This window comes from Crinia signifera, chromosome 8 (genome assembly GCF_055691185.1).
Source record: "Crinia signifera chromosome 8, ASM5569118v1, whole genome shotgun sequence".
Lineage (NCBI taxonomy): Eukaryota > Metazoa > Chordata > Amphibia > Anura > Myobatrachidae > Crinia > Crinia signifera.
In genome coordinates this window covers 113,999,248-114,023,513 of record NC_139224.1, presented here as the reverse complement: position 1 = coordinate 114,023,513, position 24,266 = coordinate 113,999,248, and the positions used below count along the sequence as shown (strand labels likewise).

The 24,266-nt window shown below is 45.1% G+C and overlaps 1 protein-coding gene across 2 annotated transcripts in view; it reads right to left on the bottom strand.

Moving 5' to 3' along the window:
- LOC146026399 (calcium-activated chloride channel regulator 1-like) overlaps nt 1–24,266 on the bottom strand; it is a 119,301-nt gene that overhangs the window by 42,291 nt on the left and 52,744 nt on the right. For both annotated transcript variants that reach the window (XM_083157043.1, XM_083157042.1), the window contains exons 9-10: nt 16,064–16,288; nt 14,461–14,638 (exon numbers count right to left, since the gene is read on the bottom strand). In XM_083157043.1, coding sequence (XP_083013169.1) covers nt 14,461–14,638; nt 16,064–16,288 — 403 coding nt within the window. The remainder of the gene's footprint in view (nt 1–14,460; nt 14,639–16,063; nt 16,289–24,266) is intronic.

Here is a 24,266-nt window from a genome sequence, read left to right as displayed (position 1 = left end):
TTCTTTCTGACAAAATCCTTCTTAGATGGACAAAACCATGTGCACTGCAGGGGGGCAGATGTAACATGTGCAGAGAGAATTAGATTTGGGTGAGTAATTTTGTTTCTGTGCAGGGAAAATACTGACTGCTTTATTTTTACACTGCAATATAAATCTCACTTTGAAGTAAAACCCCACCCAAATCTAATTCTCTCTGCACAAGTAACACCTGCCCCACCTGCAGTGCACATGGTTTTGCCCATCTAAGAAGGATTTTGTCAGAAAGAATGAACCAAAATAAGGCCCTATGTGCTGTGTAATGTGAATATGGGTCACTATGTGCTGTGTAATGTGACTATGGGTCACAACGTGCTGTGTAATGTGACTATGGGCCACTATGTGCTGTGTAATTGAACTATGGGTCACTACGTGCTGTGTTATGCGAATATGAGTCACTACGTGCTGTGTTATGCGAATGAGTCACTACGCAATGTGTAATGTGACTATGGGTCACTACGCGCTGTACAGTATAATGTGAATATGGTCACTATGTGCTGTGTAATGTGAATATGGTCACTATGTGCTGTGTAATGTGAATATGGGTCAGTACGTGCTTTATAATGTGGATATGGGTCACTACGTGCTGTGTTATGCGAATATGGGTCACTACGCGATGTTTAATGTGACTATGGGTCACTACGCGCTGTAAAGTATAATGTGAATATGGTCACTATGTGCTGTGTAATGTGAATATGGGTCACTACCTGCTGTGTAATGTGAATATGGTCACTACGTGCTGTGTAATGTGAATATGGTCACTACCTGCTGTGTAATGTGAATATGGGTCACTACCTGCTGTGTAATGTGAATATGGTCACTATGTGCTGTGTAATGTGAATATGGGTCACTACGCGCTGTGTAATGTGAATATGGTCACTACAAGCTGTATAATGTGACTATGGGTCACTATGCACTGTGTAATGTGAATATGGTCACTATGTGCTGTGTAATGTAATTATGGGTCAGTACGTGCTTTATAATGTGACTATGGGTCACTACGTGCTGTGTAATGTGAATATGGGTCAGTACGCGCTTTATAATGTGAATATGAGTCACTACACACTGTGTAATGGGACTACGGGTCACTACACGCTGTGTAATGTGACTATGGGTCACTATGTGCTGTGTAATGTGAATATGGTCACTATGTGCTGTGTAATGTGAATATGGGTCACTACGCGCTGTGTAATGTGAATATGGTCACTACGAGCTGTATAATGTGACTATAGGTCACTACGTGCTGTGTTATGCGAATATGGGTCACTACGCGATGTTTAATGTGACTATGGGTCACTACACGCTGTAAAGTATAATGTGAATATGGTCACTACACGCTGTAAAGTATAATGTGAATATGGTCACTATGTGCTGTGTAATGTGAATATGGTCACTGTGCTGTGTAATGTGAATATGGTCACTGTGCTGTGTAATGTGAATATGGTCACTATGTGCTGTGTAATGTGAATATGGGTCAGTACGTGCTTTATAATGTGAATATGGGTCACTAAGCGCTGTGTAATGTGACTACTGGTCACTACGAGCTGTCAAATGTGAATATAGGTCACTATGTGCTGTGTAATGTGAATATGGGCCACTATGCGCTGTGTAATGTCTACATGCTGTGTAAGGTGCATATGGGTCACTATGCGCTGAGTAATGTGACTATGGGTGACTACGCACTGTGTAATGTGAATATGGGTCAGTACATACTGTGTAATGTGATTGTGGGTCACTATGCGTTGTGTAATGTGAATATGGTCACTATGCGTTGTGTAATGTGACTATGGGTCACTACATGCTGTGTAATGTGACTATGGGTCACTATGTGCTGTGTAATGTGACTATGGGTCACTATGTGCTGTGTAATGTGACTATGGGTCACTATGTGCTGAGTAATGTGACTATGGGTCACTACGTGCTGTGTAATGTGACTATGGGTCACTATGTGCTGTGTAATGTGACTATGGGTCACTATGTGCTGAGTAATGTGACTATGGGTCACTACGTGCTGAGTAATGTGACTATGGGTCACTATGTGCTGTGTAATGTGACTATGGGTCACTATGTGCTGTGTAATGTGACTATGGGTCACTACGTGCTGTGTAATGTGACTATGGTCACTACGTGCTGAGTAATGTGAATATGGGTCACTACGTGCTGTGTAATGTTAATATGGTCACTATGCACTGTGTAATGTGACTATGGGTCACTATGCACTGTGTAATGTGAATATGGTTTTCTATGTGCTGTGTAATGTAAATATGGGTTACTATGCGCTGTGTAATGTGACTATGGGTCACTATGCACTGTGTAATGTGAATATGGTCACTATGTGCTGTGTAATGTGAATATGGTCACTATGTGCTGTGTAATGTGAATATGGTCACTGTGTGCTGTGTAATGTGAATATGGGTCACTACGTGCTGTGTTATGCGAATATGGGTCACTACACGATGTTTAATGTGACTATGGGTCACTACGCGCTGTGTAATGTGAATATGGTCACTACGAGCTGTATAATGTGACTATGGGTCACTACGTGCTGTGTTATGTGACTATGGGTCACTACGCCCTGTAAAGTATAATGTGAATATGGTCACTATGTGCTGTGTAATGTGAATATGGTCACTGTGCTGTGTAATGTGAATATGGGTCACTATGTGCTGTGTAATGTGAATATGGGCCACTATGCGTTGTGTAATGTCTACATGCTGTGTAAGGTGTATATGGGTCACTATGCGCTGAGTAATGTGACTATGGGTGACTACGCACTGTGTAATGTGAATATGGGTCAGTACATACTGTGTAATGTGATTGTGGGTCACTATGCGTTGTGTAATGTGAATATGGTCACTATGCGTTGTGTAATGTGAATATGTGTCACTATGTGCTGTGTAATGTGACTATGGGTCACTACGTGCTGTGTAATGTGACTATGGTCACTATGCGCTGAGTAATGTGAATATGGGTCACTACGCACTGTGTAATGTGAATATGGTCACTATGCGCTGAGTAATGTGAATATGGGTCACTGTGCTGTGTAATGTGAATATGGGTCAGTATGTGCTGTGTAATGTGAAAATGGGTCACTATGCGTTGTGTAATGTGAATATGTGTCACTATTGCTGTGTAATGTAACTATGGGTCACTATGTGCTGTGTAATGTGACTATGGGTCACTACGTGCTGTGTAATGTGACTATGGTCACTATGCGCTGAGTAATGTGAATATGGGACACTACGCACTGTGTAATGTGAATATGGTCACTATGCGCTGAGTAATGTGAATATGGGTCACTGTGCTGTGTAATGTGAATATGGGTCAGTATGTGCTGTGTAATGTGAAAATGGGTCACTACGCACTGTGTAATGTTAATATGGTCCACTATGCACTGTGTAATGTGACTATGGGTCACTATGCACTGTGTAATGTGAATATGGGTTACTATGTGCTGTGTAATGTGAATATGGGCCACTATGCGCTGTGTAATGTGAATATGGGCCACTATGCGCTGTGTAATGTGAATATGGGCCACTATGCGCTGTGTAATGTGAGCATGGGTCACTACGTGCTGTGTAATGTGAGTATGGGTTACTATGCGCTGTGTAATGTGAATATGGGTTACTATGCGCTGTGTAATGTGAATATGGGTTACTATGCGCTGTGTAATGTGAATATGGGTCACTATGCGCTGTGTAATGTGACTATGGTCACTATGCGCAGTGTAATGTGAATATTGGTCACTACGCGCTGTGTAATGTTAATATGGTCACTACGCGCTGTGTATTGTGAATATGGGTCACTATGTGCTGTGTAATGTGAATATGGGTCACTAAGCACTGTGTAATGTGACTATGGGTTACTGTGTGTTGTGTAATGTGAATATGGGCCACTACGTGCTGTCTAATATTTACATGCTGTGTAATGTGAATATGGGTCACTACATACGAATATGGGTCACTACGTGCTGTGTAATGTGAATTTGGGTCACTACATGCTGTGTTAAGCGAATATGGGTCTCTATGCTGTGTAATGTGACTATGGGTCGCTACTTGCTGTGTAATGCAAATATGGGTCACTACATGCTGTGTGACGCGGATATGGGTTATTACGCGCTGTGTAATATGAATATGGGTCACTGCGTGCTATGTAATGTGAATTTTGGTCACTACGCAGCCATTTTCCCAGTAATCTTTACCGCTGCTCTAATGAACCAACGATGAGTAGAATGAAATGGGTGCAGGGTGTACAGCGTGTGGGGCCCCCAGGGCCCAGACGACCATGTGTGCTGCACACCTTGCACCCATTATGGATATGCCAGTGGATGGTGGGTGTTGCTGGCTGCTGCGGTGATCTGTGCTGCTGAGTTACAGATGCTTTGCTGTATCAGGGGTTCTGTATCAGAGATAGAACTAGCAGCAGGCAAAATTTTGACTAGGGCATCAAAATGGCTAAGGCCGGCTCTTCTCAGACTGTCACTGTAGGGGTTATTCTGGTTGGATGGCTCCGAATGCGGACGGACGGCCGATGGTTGGTGTTTGCGCATGTGCAGAGGCGTATCTGCGCATGTGCGAACGCCGCGCACATCTGAATACGGCGTGAATTCTGTACAGAAAACGATCGGTCGGAGCAATCCGAACAGGGGGTGGAGAGGGGCGTGAAGGGCTGTTTGGCCTCATTACCATATGCGTACGTCCCGCATTTCAAGGGCGTTCCCATGAAAACGCTGGCCGTACATATGGTAATCCGGCCGTGACGAACGTGTGGGGGGCGGACATATGACATAGCCGGAAGCCAGCTGCCTGCCCATATCCCTGCTTTTGCATGGAGAAATGCCCCAGTGGTCTGGAGCACTCGGTGCTGCCTGACCACTCGGTCCAGCATTCGATGGTCGGCGACCATCGAATGATGGGGGAGGTTCCCAAAGATGGAGGAGGTGTGCATAGGAAAAATCCACTCGCGGTCCGTTCGGTCGGCGTCTTACCGCATTCGGACGGTGTGAGCGATCCATACGGAAGGCGGGGCCTTTCCAAAAATACGCATCTGACCGAATCAACCAGAATAAGGCCCTGTGAGGACTGGACGTGCAGTGATCTGTGTGTCCAGTGCATGTGCAGAAGTACTGAAAGACACTAGGGCTGTACCCGGCACCATTTAAATTTACAAGGCTAGCCGACATGTGGAATGGAAAACAGGAAGAGGTTTAACTGCGCATAAGTAACAAGTGGTCAGGTGTATAATAAATAAAATAAATTTAATAACTCTAGAGCATTAAAAACAATGAATATTGAGTAACCAGAAGTGCAATATGGTTGGAATTAATAATAACTCTTATTTCTGATTGCCAGTCCATGGATCAGCCTTATTGGAGTTCACCCATTGGAGGGATAATGATTGAATCAATTATATACAAAAAGTCCTCACCGACTGATGATATCCAAGTCTTTAAGGAATACTGTAAATTGCAGCTGTCTGGTTCACTGCAGAGCAGCTGAAGCATTTTGCTGCTATCTGCAGCTTTCGCAAAGGTGACCCGTTGTGACTTCTCTACAACCAGGACCCTCTCAAACCACCACTTGGGAGATAATCCCAATCAGAAATAAATCTGGTTTGAGAGGGTCCTGGTTGTAGAGAAGCCCCTTCCACTCGAGGCGGAAGCTGCCTCTCCTCCCCGTCCCACCGGAGCTGGCCTGCCAGCAGCTCTGAAACACATGGACCCCCCCTCAGCTGAGAGCAGAAGGTGCCTCTTACCTCCTCTGCTCCAACCCCGTCCCTCTGGCGTCGGTTGCCTCACCACTGGCAGCAGCGCAGAGTGGGGAAGCTGCAAGGCTGTCTCTTTTCTCCCCCTTCCCATCCACATAACAGCAGCAGTGAAGCAGCAAAAATGTAAGTAGCACTTTTGTGGGCATTGTGTAAGGTCAGGTGCACTACTGGTGGCATTAAGTTTCTAGGCAGGAGTACTGGGGGCATTACACGTAACAATGGGCCTTATTCTGATCGGATCGGTGAAACGTGTGTACGGTCCGTCACACCGTACATTTCCCGTACGCTCACGGTGAGTAAGTCCGCCCACAGAACAGCCACACACGGATGGTCACAAACACCGACAATGGGGAGTGGCGTATACTTGAGCGTACGCCACCGTATACGGACGGGTCTGGTTTTCACACCGGCACCTTCCGTATATCTGAGCGTACGCCACAGTGCAAGTAGAAATTGAGTCCAAAAACATCCTTGTTGCTCTTGTGGTTTATGTGGATGTGGTTTATGTGTATTTTTCCTAATAAAAAACTGGTATGTTTGTGTTACAGTGGAAAAGTTGACACATGCCGACTTCTGTGAATTGAGTGTCCTGCTTTTTAAAGTATACAAAAACTCTTTCTGAATGGGTGAGATGGTTATAGCAGCATTGCTTATTGCATTCAGGTGTATGTAATTTACTTGTATTCGGCGTTAATTAGCAGACCCAGGCGTCCGCTCTCATGCGGTAGCTCTAAGGGGGTTATTCTAGTCCATTCTTTCTGACAAAATCCTTCTAATGCTGTGTACACACGGGGGCGATAGGGGCTGAAATCGCTGGGAATATGGTCGCTCAGTGATTGGAGTGTGCACCAGCGATAAATCGCCGGGTGCGCGCTCCCGTTTTCAGCCCCTGAATGGTCGCTGGTCGGAGGAACATGCTCCTCCGACCATCGACATCCCCTGCCTCTTCCCCCGGCAGTGGTTAAATTTTCATCTGCGACCATCTCTGGTCGCAGATGAAAACGGGACACGGGGCAATATGATTGCTGAGCAATATATTGCCAGCGATCATATTGCCCCGTGTGTACGCACCTTTAGATGGACAAAACCATGTGCACTGCGGGTGGGGCAGATGTTACTTGTGCAGAGAGAATTAGATTTGGGTGGGGTTTTTCTTCAAAGTGAGACCTATATTGAAGTGTAAAATCATGCAGTCAGTATTTTCCCTGCACAGAAACAAAATAACTCACCCAAATCTAATTCTCTCTGCACATGTTACATCTGCCCCCCTGCAGTGCACATGGTTTTGTCCATCTAAGAAGGATTTTGTCAGAAAGAATGAACTAGAATAAACCCCTAAGAGTGGTCAGGAGCACTCTTTGGCGTCCGCCTGTTTTTGGCCCAAAATGCACGGTGCGTTCGCCGATCGAGACGGTTGTGGCACCGTGCATTTTGTGTGTACGCCCATGTTTACGCCCAGTTTTCCTCATTATTCCGGCCGGCTCCCATAAAAACGCCCACATGCCGCCCACAATGACCGTACTCTTGCGGACAGGTTTTTTTGCATGGAGAGACCCGTCCCTGAGCGGTGTGAGGTCGCCGCACATGCGCATAGCGAAAGCTACGCATGCGCAGATGCAAAAAAACCCCGAACTGACCACGTACAGTCCCACCGCACCAAGCAGAATAACCCCCAATGTGTGGCATAATATGTAATGGGCATAACAGTGTGCAGCATATTGTGTAATGGGCATAACAGTGTGCAACATATTGTGTAATGTGCATAACTGTGAAGCATATTGTGTAATAGTCATCACGGTGTGCAGCATATTGTGTAATGGGAATCACAATGTGCAGCATTTTGTGTAATGTGAAGTACGGTGTGTGGCTTAATGTGTAATGGGCATGTACATTTTTGCAGCGCACTGTCCTTGTTTCTAGTATGTGTGGGGGAATGATTATTCTGAAGTGCATATACATAAATAAGTCACCTTCTATTTAGTGTAGTTTGCATTGATGCCTAGTAGGCGGTGATGGACACGCCCAGTAGGCAGTGATGGACATGCCCCTCCAAGGGTGCACCTCCTAAGAATATGCCTATGCTGCCCGCACAGGTGGCACTGCCACACAGAGGGTTAAATAATGGTACTGCCCTGGCATGTAGTAGTATTGGGTTACAGAGTCACACGCAGGGATCGTGCACCCTGTATGTCCACTCCTCCGCATAATTAATGAGTTTTCCACTCCGCTCCTGTTCCCAGGGCTGCTCCGGCACTCACCATCGGTCTGTTCTCTGCTCCCACCCGCTCCTGACACCCTGCTGCTAATCCTCCCAGCAAGTTTACTTTTGTGTCTGCCATCTACTCTGGCCATCCAAAATCAATGCCCTAGAATGGTGCTGTGGGGTCAGTGCATAGTGCACTAGATCACACAGATTTGGGAAGGGTATGTGAGATAACTCTGTTACTAGATTCCCAGCGTCAATGAGCGCATTTCACACACACCATCTTACTGTATATGTACACATTATAGGTTCTGTTCCAACTGCAGATACCTGTTGACTGCATTTTGAAAATGGGGTAATGGCTGTGCTAGGATGTAGCTGAGCAGCTCCCATAGCCGGTACCAGTCCCAGTGCTGATATGATCTAAGACCCAGCAGGGGGTAACTCAATGGCACCCTCCCCCTGTCAGCAGCACTCATCATGAGTCACAGTGATTGGGAGCTTCAAGTAGCAGCAGCCAGAGCTGAGGTCCTGCAATATGCATGGGCAGACAAGCAAACCCAAGGTCAGTGCTGCCAACCCCTTGTGCCCAGCCCAGTGCCCCTCCATCTACTCAACCATCCTCCATCCCCAGCCCAGTGCCCCCCATCTACCCAACTATCCCCCATGCCCAGCCCAGTGCACCCCATATACCCAACCACCATCCCCCATTCCCAGCCCAGTACACCCCAATATACCCAACCATCCTCAGCCCAGTGCCCCACATCTAGCCAATCTCATCCGATAATGTTGCACTTCTCAGCATAATGGTGTGTGGCACATGTATAATGGGCATTGCGGTGTGTGACATATGTGTAATGGGCATCACGGTGTGTGAAATATGTATAATAGGCATCATGATGTGTGGAATATGTGTAATGGGCATCACGGTGTATGATATATGTATAATGGGCATCACGGTGTGTGGCATTATGTGTAATTGGCATCACGATGCGTGGCATATGTTTAATGTGCATCATGGGGGGTAGCATATGTGTAATGGGCATCATGATGCGTGGCATATGTACATTGGACATCACAGTGTGTGGCATATGAATAATGGGCATCAAGATGTGGTGCATATGTATAATGGGAATCACGGTGTGGGGCATATGTATAATGCATATGTATTAGTACAGAGCACAGTCGCCACATTTGTGGATGGAGGTGTTTAAAAAAATCTCGCTCAAAGTACTGGTAGGCCTCACACTGTTTGAAGCCCCACCCCTGCAAAAGCTCTGCCCACTCTGCTCCTTCCCAGAGAGTTTCTGAACCTATTTTTGTACAAAGCACTGGCTGCAAGTATACACAAGTAAGATGTCACTGCAGCTACGCGCATGCGCACCCTACTGATGTGAGTAGGGGATGGGGGTAGGAGTTATGGGATGTGTAGTATGTTGGGGACAGTGGAAGTCAGTGGCGTAAGTTTGTCCCAGGCGCCCGGAGGCAATATTTTTATTTGTGCCCCCCATCACCACCACTTTATTAAATATGATGCACAGAGCCAGCCCTAAGCAATATGTTGCATACCTCCCAACACGATGCTCTCCAGGAGGGACACAATGCTGGACTTTCCTCTTTATGTATGATTGCCATCACCTGTGGTGACACCTTTCTTATCAGTAAACCTGTTGAAAACAGGTGGTGGCAATCATACATTAAGAGGGAAGTCCAGAAGCAGAGCATTGTGTCCCTCCTGGAGAGGGTCATGTTGGGAGGTATGATGTTGCCCTACACTCATTCACAAATATATCCCCCCCCCCCCCCCCCCCCACTGTCCAGGAATACTGGTATCTGTAGTTCCACAGCAGCAAAGGAATGATATGCTGACCCAACATGGGATACATTGCTTTTGACTGTCTGGGGATACTGGGCGTTATAGTACATTGCACAGCAGCATATTAGCCATGGGTCAGACAGACACTGCTAGGCATTGGTGTGCTGTGACACAGAGCATGGGATATTGGTTCACTAGATGATGACAGTAGACCTGGCAGTAGCATATCACGCGTGGCCGGGCAGACTGTGACTGGCATCGGGTGCGCTGTGAGCCGGGAACACGGGGTCAATAGATGACACTGACAGGGAGGCATGCAGAGGCAGGCATTGGGGGCTGCGAGTACCAATGGCAGAAAGACTGCTCACTTACCGATCCATGTCTCCGGTTCCTCTTGGCTCCTGTAAGGCAGACAGCGGCTGCAGTTCCAGGAGACTACAGTCTCCGACCTGCAGAAAGTGAGTCCTGGAGTCATGGGGATGGCATGGAGATCAGCAGCCGTCAGAGCTTCCCTGCGTGCACGATGCACAGTGCTGACCGCGTCTTCCCCTCACAGCCCTGGACGCTGCAAGCGGCTGACCGGAAAGTACAACTTCCGGCCTGGATCCCCGCTCATTAGATAGACAGGGGGGGACCCGTTCACTGCTGCCTGGGTCGCCGCTCGTGCATATCTATTGAGCGGGGACCCAGCACGCAGCATACAATTACCGGTACACTAGTGTTGGGGCCCTGCTGGCTTGGAACATCAGGGAGCAATGGAGCCAGTGCCCCCTTAGGGCTGGCGCCCGGCGGCAGATGACTCCATTGCCTCCGGGAGTTCCGCCACTGGTGGAAGTAGGGTGTGGTATGGGAGTAGAGGATTATAGGGTGCCTTCGGCTCACGCTGTTCCTATTTTGAGTATTGGGAGGAGCATATTTTTGCACTTGGGCCCACAATTCGCTAGTTCTGCATCTTGTTACACACTTACTTGTTTATTATTATTAGTAGTGGGGTGTTAGTACATTAGTGGAGGTTACTCACATCTGTGCACCACCGGCAGGGATTAGGTTGTTGTTCAAATGTGTTGGATTCCAGGTGACATTATGGGGGTAATTTACTAAAATGGGAGTTCTATTTCACATGGGATGTTGCTATGGGCAACCGGTCAGATACTATCGATCATCTTCTAGAAGGTTCTAAATAAATAAAGTAGATTTTGATTGGTTGCCCAAAGCAAGATCCCATGTGAAATAGAACTCCCATCTTCGTAAATTTCTCCCTATTAGATTACTCATTACCAGTGCACCAACATGTTGGAACAAACCTCTTGAATCTCCAATAGAGGTGACGAGCAGTGTTTAGCCTTTTACTATATAGGATCATCTCATCATGATCCCAAAATAAAACTTTATTGATTTATTAACAACAGTATGAATGATGTTAGAGACTTTTTGATTTTGACCATTTTTATTGAAATATACTGCTGTTTATAACTCATATGAAAGGCCATAAATAAAACAATGTCCAACTCTTTACCTCAATTTCATCTTTGAAGGCATATTAACTTCACAAACCAATGTACGTTAGCTAAGAATTTTAAGTTCTCTCACATCCAAGCCATCAATAAATATACCAAATGCAATTGCAACATGGAATGGTCAGTTTAACACCCAGCGGGGAATGTAATAGGGTGTGAGAATCCAAAACGGAGAGATTTTAGGAGAGTTTTTGCCCTACAGTAAAGCTTCTACATGCTGGGTGTCATGCTCATTGCCAGGGGTTTCATGGGCTGGATGTCTTGCCTGTTGACAGGGGTTTCATGCACTGGGACGGGTGTCATACTCATTGCCAGGGGTTTGTAATGCTCATTGCCAGGGGTTTGAAATTCTTGTGGCGAGGGCTAATGCTCGTTGCCAGGGGTGTGTTATCGTTAAACATTTAAAAAATCAAATGTTTATTCTAACAGTGAAATTTTAGATTTCTGAATTAAAAAAAAAAAATTGAAAAAAAGCTATGAAATTCCATTGACAAAAAACCTTACGGTTTCACATGTCCCATTAAGGCTTCTTACACATGATCTGGAATTTCTGAAACCTGTTGTAACTCTTCCACTCAAACGCCAAAAAGCAATGAAATTCCGATCATTAAGGCTGACGCCTTAATGGACGTGTTCCTTGCGCAATACATATATGGTACGCCATCACAGCCTGTGGGTAAGTGCAGATTCAGCACTCTCACAGAGTGAGATTGCTGTCACTCACACAATGGTGGAGCTGCTAATTCACAGATTTGTGTGCTCATTGGAATACACACATGCAGTCTATGCAACTTAAGGTCTGCGCTGTAAACAGAGCCGAGAGGATGGGGTAAAAGTGGTGTTGATTGGGGTAGGAGACAGTGTGGTGCGGATGGTGAACAATAGAAATGCGTAGATGGTAGGAAGGCTAAGCAGCACTGATGGGGGACTAACAAAGCAGATGGGTGGAAAAGAGTGGCACAGATTGGGGAAGGTAAGACAGAGTGATGCGATTGGGTGGGAAACAGAGGAGCAGTTGGAGGAAAGACAGCACTGATGGGGGAGGGGGTTCAGAGCAAAGGGGATAAAGGGAAAACAGAGCAGCACAGATGGAGGGAAACTGTGTCATGGATGAGGCGGGCAGAGCAGCATGGATGGAGGGGGAGACATAGTATCACTAATAGAGGGGAAGTCAGTGGCACAGATAGAAGAAAACAGAGGCATCTGTGTGGAAAGACAGGGCAGCGCAGATGGGGAAAGACACATTGGTGCAGATGAGGCAATACACACAGCAGTAGGTATCGGGGAAGACAGAACAGCATGAAGGCATATAGGAGAAGAAAGTGTAGATGCATAGTAGTTGGGAGTATTATAGTTTTTGCAATTATGAAAGATGTTTTTGGTAACTGCATGTGAATACTAAATTAAATGGATATAGCTAGTGGGTGTGAAAGAAGTTGGACCCTCAGTGGGATAGTTCTAGTAATAGTGTTTATTCTAGAACCCGCTATCTTTTAAAACCTATGCAGTTCCTCTACCTTGGCTGGGGTGTTGCTGTCTGCTGTAGTGTTTCTAGCAAAGGTCTGGTTTGCAGTGCTGATATACAGACCACACTGTGCTAGAAGCACTACAGCAGACAGCTACACCCCAGGCAGGGAAGAGGAACTGCATGGGTTTTCAAAGATGGCGGGTGCTAGAATGAACACTATAGTAACTCGGAGGTACAGTATAGACAGTTTTAGATAATTGCGGGTAATTACAGTATTAGGATGAGTGCGCCACATAACTAATCAGACCTTAAGTTGCATAGACTGCATGTGTGTATTCCAATGAGCACACAAATCTGTGAATTAGCAGCTCCACCATTGTGTGAGTGACAGCAATCTCACTCTGTGAGAGTGCTGAATCTGCACTTACCCACAGGCTGTGATGGCGTACCATATCTGTATTGCGCAAGGAACATGTCCATTAAGGCGCCAGCCTTAATGATCGGAATTTCATTGCTTTTTGGCGTTTGAGTGGAAGAGTTACAACAGGTTTCAGAAATTCCAGATCATGTGTAAGAAGCCTTAATGGGACATGTGAAACCGTAAGGTTTTTTGTCAATGGAATATATATATATATATATATATACAAAGGTGGGAGACTGTAAGAAGATATTGTGGCTTGGGATTGGATCTTCCAATCCCCTCCCCAATCTAAAGTAATAACCTAAATTGAGGTGGTGTGGCAGGATAGATGCAAAATGGTGGAGGCTTTTTCCTAAAGGCCACTATAATCTCTACAGTCCTGCGAGAGTTTAGGTCATGGTTGTTCCTGTTGCACCAAGATGTCAATCGGCCTACTGCGCATCTGAATGCGGTCTCGTCCCCTCCCTTGATTAGTCCAATGATGGTATCATCTGTAAATTTAATGATGTTTACCGATTGTTCTACCAAGATGACACATCTTTGGGGGCCCCCCATGCTAATAGTGTGCCCGTTACCACCCCCAAACATCCGGCTCCCCGTCTATCACCTTGTGAATTCCTAGCAATCAAAAAAGTTACAGTGTTTTGTCGCAGGATGGCTTCACGCATGCGTACTACGGACCGTACGCATGAACAGCCTATAAATAATTCCCGGGCTGCAAATTTTCAGCCATGTGATAAGATCTGAATCAGGCACATTGGGGCAGATGTATTAAGCCTTAACAAGAGATAAATGCAAGGGTGATAAGGAGAGATAAATGTCCAGCCAATCAGCTCCTTTTTTACTTTTTTTGAAACACAGCCTGTAACATGGCAGTTAGGAGGTGATTGGCTGGACGTTTATCTCTCTTTACCACCCTTGCATTTATCTCTTGTTAAGGCTTAATACATCTGCCCCATTGTTCCTACCAGCCGTACCATTAAATGTATTGTGCTTTCTATATCATACATTTACAGATTATTTCCATTTCACTAGGAAGGGGCCAGATAAGGTAGGGTGACCTTTCTCACAGGATTCCGCAAAAATGGGTTGCCATAGTAATTTTATAAATCTAATGATCTAATAATGCAATAAACATAGAAAGTGTACCATGCTATGTAATACATTTACATTGGTTTCATCAGCTGCCACCATGGATAAAGGCGTACCCAATTAGACAGTTGCATAACCCACCTGTCATTCTTGATAACTGTTCCAGTCCTTTGTCTGCACTGTTCCCAAGAGCGAGAGTGTGAATAATCGCCCCACTGTTTTTCACTTCATCAAAACAGCTGCTAATACCACTGTCCTCACCATCTGTTAACAATACAATTTCTGTGCCATAGGTGTTTCCGTCACTAGCTTTGTTTACCTGCACAAACATGAATACAATTCATTATCAAATGCTGTATTTCGCTACTAGGCTCTTCTGCAAAGAATACATCTGGTCAGGGCCGAAACTAGGGTTTCCGGTGCCCGGGGCAAGGCAGTCATTTGGTGCCCCCCCCTCCTTTGACCGCCTTGCCGCTGGCGCCGGAGACCCCCCCCTCCCTGCTGACAACATACATACCTGTGTGCAGCCAGCAGGGGTCCGGGGACAGGCAGCGGGGTTCAGGGGACTGGTGTAGCCACTGTAGCGGCAGCTTGACTCCGTCCGTCTCCTACTAGCGCGGCGGCGTTAAGCGCTGATGACTTTTGAATTCAGCCAATCAGCGTCCGGCAAGTCTTTTCAAAGTCATCAGTGCTTCCCGCCGCCGCGCTAGTAGGAGACAGACGGAGTCAAAGTAAGCTGGCGCTACAGCGGCTACACCAGTCCCCGGAACCCCGCTGCCTGTCACCTGACCTCCGCTGGCTATCCCCGGACCTGACAGCGCCCCACCCCTCCAGTGCCCGGTGCGCGTGACCCCCCCAGCCCCCCCCTTCCCCCCTAGTTACGACCCTGATCTGATTTGGGGTGTTCTAATGTTAGAAATTAATCTCTGAAAGTGGCATTCATGGAATGAAGACATAGCTGTCAATCAGAAATGGCCAGATGTTAAAGTGAGCCGGAACGGGGCAGAACTGCATTCCGTCAGTTCCATTTTGGAGCCCGAATGGTTCAGCCTCAGTTCGCTCACTTTGCTCCGCTGTCATTTCCTGCAGTGCATCCCATCGGCTGTCTGAGGCGAGAGTCCGGACGGAGGGTGATGCGGCTCCCGCATATGCGTGATTGCCGGACCCCCGTCGGGTCCCCGTGTCTCCCCCGCCGTATCCCCGCGTCTCCAGATCTCACTTCTGGCTGGGTGTCAACACACGTATGCAGATTATACCTCCACCATGAGGCCACGCACTGAAGAAAGCAGCCAATCTGCAACTGCAACTGGGTCACTAGCCCCTGTGCTGGCTGTCAGCAAAGCAACTAAGGGTCTGCAGGGCTGTAAACTCCTGCTACCCTAGGCACTAGCAAGGCAATGACCGCTGTGACCCTGGGGAATTTGTACACATTGGGGAGGTTTAAAACTTCTGCTGGGGTCCACACTAATGCTCAAGCCTGAATTGCCTTCTTATTTTTTATTTTGTATAAAATACTTATTTTATTTATGCAGCTGTTTTGTTCCTGCTGATAGGTTTTTACTATCTTTTGTTTTGTTGTTGTGACTATCATTTTGTTTATAGCTACAGTAAAATGTATAGACAATATGCATACTGGTCCTTTTGAGCAAGTACAATTATATTGTTGTATCAGATGCAGACATTGGCACTATGGTATGGCATTAACATTTTTCCCCACAAAAAAATCTATTGATAAAGGAATTACCTCAAATCCTTTGCGAACTCCAGCACATATGTTTGTACCACCATCAGCTGCCTTTGGAAGAAACTGTTTAAGCTTCTCACGCTGAAAGGTGTCAACAATCTTTACTAGTGGGGTTAAAATGGTTGCATTATTGGAAAAACGGACAATTCCAACACGTGATCCGGATTCAACGATTTGCATGATGTAAACTTCAGAGGCTTGGTACATGCGGGAGATTCGATCAAACTGCACATTATAAAGGGATAGTTTAATATATTGTTAATGATATTTAACATTTAGGGCCCTCCTTCCTCCCATACTCACCCTACCTCTTTACCTCACCAGCGCTCCTGTCCTGTTCTTCCCTTCCTCTACTTCATCTTCAGTCTCCTCAACAATTTCGACATCTACTTCAGAACTGATGCTGATTTTAGTTCTACCAGCTATACCCCTATTTATGCTGTATTTTATCAACACACCCTGTACGTTACCTTGTAATTAGTTTTTTGTTTGCTATGTACGGCGCTGCAGACACTTTGTGGCGCCTTATAAATAAAAAACTTTTTTGCAGTATATTTTAGCATGGTAATAAATTGTATTATCCTAAGCATGAATTATTGAAATAAAAAGTGAAAAGCATTGGGTGAAATGTAATAGGATGAGAGATTCAGAAAGTGAGAGAATTGGTAAGAAATCTCCAGTTTTTTTAAAGCGGCAATAATTTACACTGCAAAACCAGCTTGATTTTGCAGTCTAAATGATTACCGGATTGTTTGGAAAATGGGCAAAACCATATGCACTGCAGGTGGGACAGATGTAACATGTGCAGAGAGAGTTAGATTTGTGTGAGTTATTTTGTTACTGGCTGCATTATTTTTACACTGCAATTTAGATTTATTTATTATCAGTTTCTTATATAGCGCCCACAGATTCCACAGCGCTTTACAGAGAATAGTTGAACATTCACATCAGTCCCTGCCCCAGTGGAGCTTACAATCTATATTCCCTACCACACATATACATGCACACACAGACATTCTAGGGTTAATTTGTTAGGAGCCAATTAGCCTACCAGTATATTTTTGGATTGTGGGAGGAAACCGGAGTATCCGGAGGAAACTCACGCAAGTACGGGGAGAATATACAAACTCAGCACAGTTAGAGCCATGGTGAAGATCGAACCCATGACCTCAGCGCTGCGAGGCAGTAATGCTAACCATTACACCATCCGTGCTGCCCAGATTTCAATTTCAACACACCCCACCCAAATTTAACTCTCTCTGCACATGTTACATCTGCCCCACCTGCAGTGCACATCGTTTTGCCCATTTTCCAAACAAATTTGTATTGCAATCAGATCTGAATAAGGGCCATTGTGTTGAAATCTGAGTGTGGCTACACGTTGCTAACACGATTTTTAGCAAACTGTTCATGCGCCGACTCCAACATATGCAACATAGTTGCCAATTCAGGATCACTCCATGCTATCCAAATTCGGCCTCAGCCCCGATGGTTGGGGTTTGCACATGTTCAGGTGTTTCTCATAGAACCAGACAGCTGCTTCTCTCTATTTACACCCTTTTCCTAAACATTCTCCATGACCAGCCATTCCACCCTGTGGGACATAGGGCCTTATTCTAGTTCAGAAGAAAAAAGGATATACAAATATCCAAAGAAGGCGCTTAGTGTGAGTGGTTTGGCTAAGGAGCAGCAGTCTAAAAAAGGGGTAGTCAGCCCCAATACAATAAGCAAGAAGAAAAGGGGGGGTGGTCGACTGCGCTAAGAGGGTTTACAAAAAAAAAAACATTTTTCTGAGCATATAATTTAAAAAAAAGGAATGGTCAGGTGTATAGTGAAAAAGGGGGTTACAATTTATTAAAATAGACACAATTGTACATATAAAAACAACAAATGACAAATGACTGAAAGTAATTATATAGTCACCCTTAGATTTAACCCCTTCCTGACGCAGCCAGTTTTTGCCTTCCTGACAGAGCCATTTTTTTCAAATCTGACATGTATCACTTAAGTGGGTACTTATGAGTTATCCGGGCGTCCGATTTTTAAATCGGGTCGGATCGGGAGATCGCATCGCATCGCATGCGACCATCGGATGCGATGCGATGCGATGACCCGATTTTTCCATAGGAATCAATGTTAAAATGGACTGAGTCCATTTTAACATGGAATTCAATGGGAAAAAAGGGGTCCTTTTCATACCCCTACTATCCAAGTGGGCATGGAGTTGGACATAAACCTGTGGCGAGCGTAGCGAGCCACCGAGCCCGAAGCATGGCGAGCGTACACGGAATACCGTCCCCTCGCGGGGCTCGCTTCGCTCGCCACGCTTCGGGCTCGGTGGCTCGCTACGCTCGCCACAGGTTTATGTCCAACTCCATGCCCACTTGGATAGTAGGGGTATGAAAAGGACCCCTTTTTCCCATTGAATTCCATGTTAAAATGGACTCAGTCCATTTTAACATTGATTCCTATGGAAAAATCGGGTCATCGCATCCGATGGTCGGATGCGATGCGATATCGCATCGCATCGCATCTGATTGTATGCCTTAACTTAAGGCATACAATCAAAAAATCGGGAGCCTGGATAACTCACAAGTACACTTAAGTGGGTATAACTTTTTTTTGCTTTTACTTATCCCAGTGATTATGAGACTGTTTTCTCGTGACACATTGTACTTCAAGTTAGTGGTAAATTTTGGTCGATACAGTCTGTGTTTTTTTGTGAAAAATACCAAAATGTCGTAAAATAATGGAAAATTTAGCGATTTTCAAAATGTTAAATTTTCTGCTTGTGAGACAAATAATCATACCACTCAAAATAGTTAATAACTAACATAGACCATATGTCTACTTTATGTTTCCATCATTATTTCAACCTCCTTTTAATTTTTTTGGACACTAGGAGGCTCAAAATATGAATAGCAAATTCTCAAATTTTAAAGAAAATTTCAAACACTGATTTTTTTAGGGACCAGTTCAGTTCTGATGTGACTTTGAGGGACTTGTATGTGAGACACCCCCATAAATGATGCCATTTCAAAAACTGCACCCCTCACAGTATTCAAAACAGCATTTTGGAAGTTTGTTAACCCTTTAGGTGTTTCACAGGAATTAAAACAAAGTGTAGGTGAAATTTCAAAATTTCATTTTTTTTGCAGATTTGCAATTTTAATAAATTTTTCTAAGGAACACAGTAGATTTTACTAGAGAAATGTGACTAAAAATGTATTCCCCCAATTCTTTTGTTTTCATAAATATCCTATATGTGGCTCTAGTGTGCACGTTGACCAAACCACAGGCTTCATAATAGAAGGAGCACCTACTTGATTTTGGAGCCTCCTTTTTATGAGATTATTTTTTAGGCACCATGTAGGTTTCTAGGCACCATAAGATGCTAAAAGTTAGGAACCCCCCCACAAGTGACCCCATTTTGCAAACTACACCCCTCAGGGAATTCATCTAGGGGTATAGTGTACATTTCAAACCCCCAGGGGTTTCACCAATTTTGATACAACTGGGCTGTGCAAATTAAAAATTAAATTTTTTACACAAAAATGCAGTTCTGGCTCAAAATTTTTCATTTTCACAAGGAATGAAGGAGACAAAGCACCCCAAAATCTGTGCCCCAATTTCTCCCGAGTACGGCAATGCCTCATATGTGACCAAAAAATACCAGTTGGGTGCATGGCAGGACTCAGAAGGGAAGGAGTGATATTTGGATTTTGCAGCTCAGATTCTGGTGGAATGTTGGTGGGTGCTATGTCGCATTAGCAAGACCCCCGAAGCACCAATACAGTGGAACCCCCCCCACAAGTGACCCCATTTTGCAAACTACACCCCTCAGGGAATTCATCTAGGGGTATAGTGTACATTTCAAACCCCCAGGGGTTTCACCAATTTTTATACAACTGGGCTGTGCAAATGAAAAATTACATTTTTTACACAAAAATGCAGTTCTGGCTCCAAATTTTTCATTTTCACAAGGAATGAAGGAGACAAAGCACCCCAAAATCTGTGCCCCAATTTCTCCCGAGTACGGCAATGCCTCACATGTGACCAAAAAATACCATTTGGGTGCATGGCAGGACTCAGAAGGGAAGGAGTGATTTTTGGATTTTGCAGCTCAGATTCTGGTGGAATGTTGGTGGGTGCTATGTCGCATTAGCAAGACCCCCGAAGCACCAATACAGTGGAACCCCCCCACAAGTGACCCCATTTTGCAAACTACACCCCTCAGGGAATTCATCTAGGGGTATAGTGTACATTTCAAACCCCCAGGGGTTTCACCAATTTTCAGTGGCGGATTCAGGGGGGGGGGGGCACCCGGGCACGTGCCCCCCTTGTCATTTCATTTTGTAGATGAGGACCAGAGCTTTCCAACGAGCCCAGCCCCGTGTCTCTAGCCCCCCGGGAACCGGAGATAGCGTCTGGCAAAGCTGTAACGTTTTTTCCCCATAGGATAATATGGGACCCATCAATTATGACCCCCACCCGGTTCCAACAGGTGCCAGTCCCGCCCACAGTATCACAGAAGCTTGTGATTGATCTCATTTAATTCCAAATCGCTGGGCCTTCAAAATGATACCAGGATGGTCCATATTGGTCAATCGGTTCTAGAGATATTGCGTGTAACCTGATTGTTTTATTTTTGAAATGTAATTTCATGGCTGTTCATGTTCTTTGAGGGCAGATTACTCTGGAACCAAATGTTCCAGTTTCACTGGACCAAAATCATTCAAAGCCCACTCAAAAGTTCTTCAATATGATACTTGTTTCATGTAAATGGGTCTGTTGGTTCCGAAGATATAGCTGGTTAAATGAGATAACTGGTTAAATCGGAGGGGTGGTTTTCTCTCCCCCTCACACCAGAAAATGCAGGGACTAGGCTGGTGTAAAAGGGGCCAACCTGGGAATGCATTCTCTGGTGTGAAAGGGGTATTATTTCAATTAGCCGGGACCTGCAGTGCTCTGAATACAGCCAGGCTCTGCCACTGTCAGTGGCTATCACTTCTGCATGGCGGCTGTCCCCCATTTACCGCGAGCATGTATCCCCCTTGGCAATGAGCATGTAATCCCACATGGCAATGAGTATGGAACCTCTGGCAATGAGCATGGAACCCTTGGCAATGAGCATGTAGATAAGCAGCACTTATGTAGCATAATTTTCAATAGGCATTATGGTGTTTGGCATAATACATAATGGACATAAAATACATAATACATAATACATAATGGACATGGCGTGTAACTTAACGTGTAATGGGCATTATGGTGTAAATGTTTAATGCACGCCTTTGGTGGACAATGTCCCTGTTTATGAAGCGTATTATGAATTTTGGCTTAATATGTGTGGCATTATGTGAATTCTGCCTCAATCCGTGTGGCATTATGTGAATTTTGGCTCAATCCAGGTGGCATTATGTGAATTTTGGCTCAATCCATATGGCATTTTTTGAATTTGGCTCAATCCATGTGGCATTATGTGAATTTTGACACAATCCATGTGGCATTATGTGAATTTTGGCTCATTCCAATTGGCATTATGTGAATTTTGGCTGAATCCGTGTGTTATTATGTAAATTTTGGCTCAATCCATGTGGAATTATGTGAATTTTGACACAATCCATGTGGCATTATGTGAATTTTGACACAATCCATGTGGCATTATGTGAATTTTGGCTCATTCCATTTGGCATCATGTGTAAGGGGCAAGTATAATGGGGTCTAGTATTTTGTTGCATAATGTGTAGAAGTTGTATATGGTGTGGTACCCTACACTCAAGGACAGGCCCCCTGTTGAGTGGCCACACCCCCTTTCCTGGAGCGCGCCTTTGGTGCGCGCACAACTACATCCTTCACTGTTGTCGCCATGGTGTGCCTGCATACTTTAAATGCCAGGGCCTATTTTTAATCCCATTCCCACCCTCTCTCTGCCGCTCTCTTAGCATGTACACTGGCACCACTAACACCGCCCTCCCCCACCTAAGCCCTCTTTTATCATGTGCCCCCCCGTCATTTTATCCTGGATCCGCCCCTGCAATTTTGATACAACTGGGCAGTGAAAATGAAAAATTAAATTTTTTACACAAAAATGCAGTTCTGGCTCAAAATTTTTCATTTTCACAAGGAATGAAGGAGACAAACACCCCAAAATCTGTGCCCCAATTTCTCCCGAGTACGGCAATGCCTCATATGTGACCAAAAAATACCAGTTGGGTGCATGGCAGGACTCAGAAGGGAAGGAGTGAGTTTTGGATTTTGCAGCTCAGATTCTGGTGGAATGTTGGTGGGTGCTATGTCGCATTAGCAAGACCCCCAAAGCACCAATACAGTGGAACCCCCCCACAAGTGACCCCATTTTGCAAACTACACCCCTCAGGGAATTCATCTAGGGGTATAGTGTACATTTCAAACCCCCAGGGGTTTCACCAATTTTGATACAACTGGGCTGTGCAAATGAAAAATTACATTTTTTTACACAAAAATGCAGTTCTGGCTCAAAATTTTTCATTTTCACAAGGAATGAAGGAGACAAAGCACCCCAAAATCTGTGCCCCAATTTCTCCCGAGTACGGCAATGCCTCATGTGTGACCAAAAAATGTCAGGACTCAGAAGGGAAGGAGTGATATTTGGATTTTGCAGCACAGATTCTGGTGGAATGTTGGTGGGTGCTATGTCGCATTAGCAAGACCCCCAAAGCACCAATACAGTGGAACCCCCCCACAAGTGACCCCATTTTGCAAACTACACCCCTCAGGGAATTCATCTAGGGGTATAGTGTACATTTCAAACCCCCAGGGGTTTCACCAATTTTGATACAACTGGGCTGTGCAAATGAAAAATTAAATTTTTTTACACAAAAATGCAGTTCTGGCTCAAAATTTTTCATTTTCAGAAGGTATGAAGGAGAAAAAGCACCCCAAAATCTGTGCCCCAATTTCTCCCGAGTATGGCAATGCCTCATATGTGACCAAAAAATACCAGTTGGGTGCATGGCAGGACTCAGAAGGGAAGGAGTGATTTTTGGATTTTGCAGCTCAGATTCTGGTGGAATGAATGGTGGGTGCTATGTGGCATTAGCAAGACCCCCGAAGCACGGTGAAATGATGAACCTAATAATCCATAGATGTGTGGTATATTTTAAAACACTCCTTTATACATAGGCCGGGTTTGTCGGGGCAAGTTTCACAGTGGAAAATAGTTTCCTTTCTTATTCCCTTTTTATAGCAAACTTTGCACCTTTTTTGTGTCCTGCCCTTTCTTGCAGTGGAGGGGATTTCGTTCGGAAAATGCTGCCCTGGTACAATACGGGGGCCAGTATTAGAAGTACTGGGGCCCTCTGCCTGCTAGTTCCCAAATATTAGGCCCTTTATGACTTCCTCTTGAAAGTGCATAAATGTCCCCCTCTGGCTGGTAGAACGGAATAGCACGTAAGCGTTATACAGTGCCATCTGGATGATATACACGGCCAGCTTCTTGTACCATATTTTTGTTTTCCGCAGGGCACTGTACGGCTTCAGTACCTGATCTGAAAGATCCACTCCGCCCATGTACTTATTGTAATCTAGGATACAATTAGGTTTTGAGGTGTGGGTACTGGTACCTCGTACAGGGATGGAGATGGTACTGTCTCCATGAATTGTTGTCAGTATAAGGACATCCCTCTTGTCCTTATATTTGACCAACAACATATTTTCGGTGCATATTCCCCTGCTTTCACCCCTTCTCAGTACTGTGCGTTTTTGGGAGGCCTCTTTGGTTCTTGCGCACAGTACCGCAAGCTGCTGTACCTCTTGAACCAAGGGCCTTAAACAGGGGGATGCTAGTGTAAAAGTTATCCACATAGAGGTGATAACCTTTATCCAGGAAGGGGTGCACTAAATCCCAGACAATTTTTCCACTAACACCTACGAGGGAGGGGGGGCATTCTGGCGGTTCAATTCTTGAATCCTTCCCTTCATAAACCCTAAACCTGTGGGTGTACCCTGAGGTGCTTTCACACAGTTTATACATTTTTATGCCATACCTTGCCCTCTTACTGGGAAGGTACTGGCGGAATTTAACCCTTCCTTTAAAATGTATAAGGGACTCGTCGATACAAATAAATCTGTCAGGGATGTACATCTCTGCAAATTTGGCACTGAAATGATCAATGACCGGCCTGACTTTGAATAGCCGGTCAAAGGTGGGATCATCTCTGGG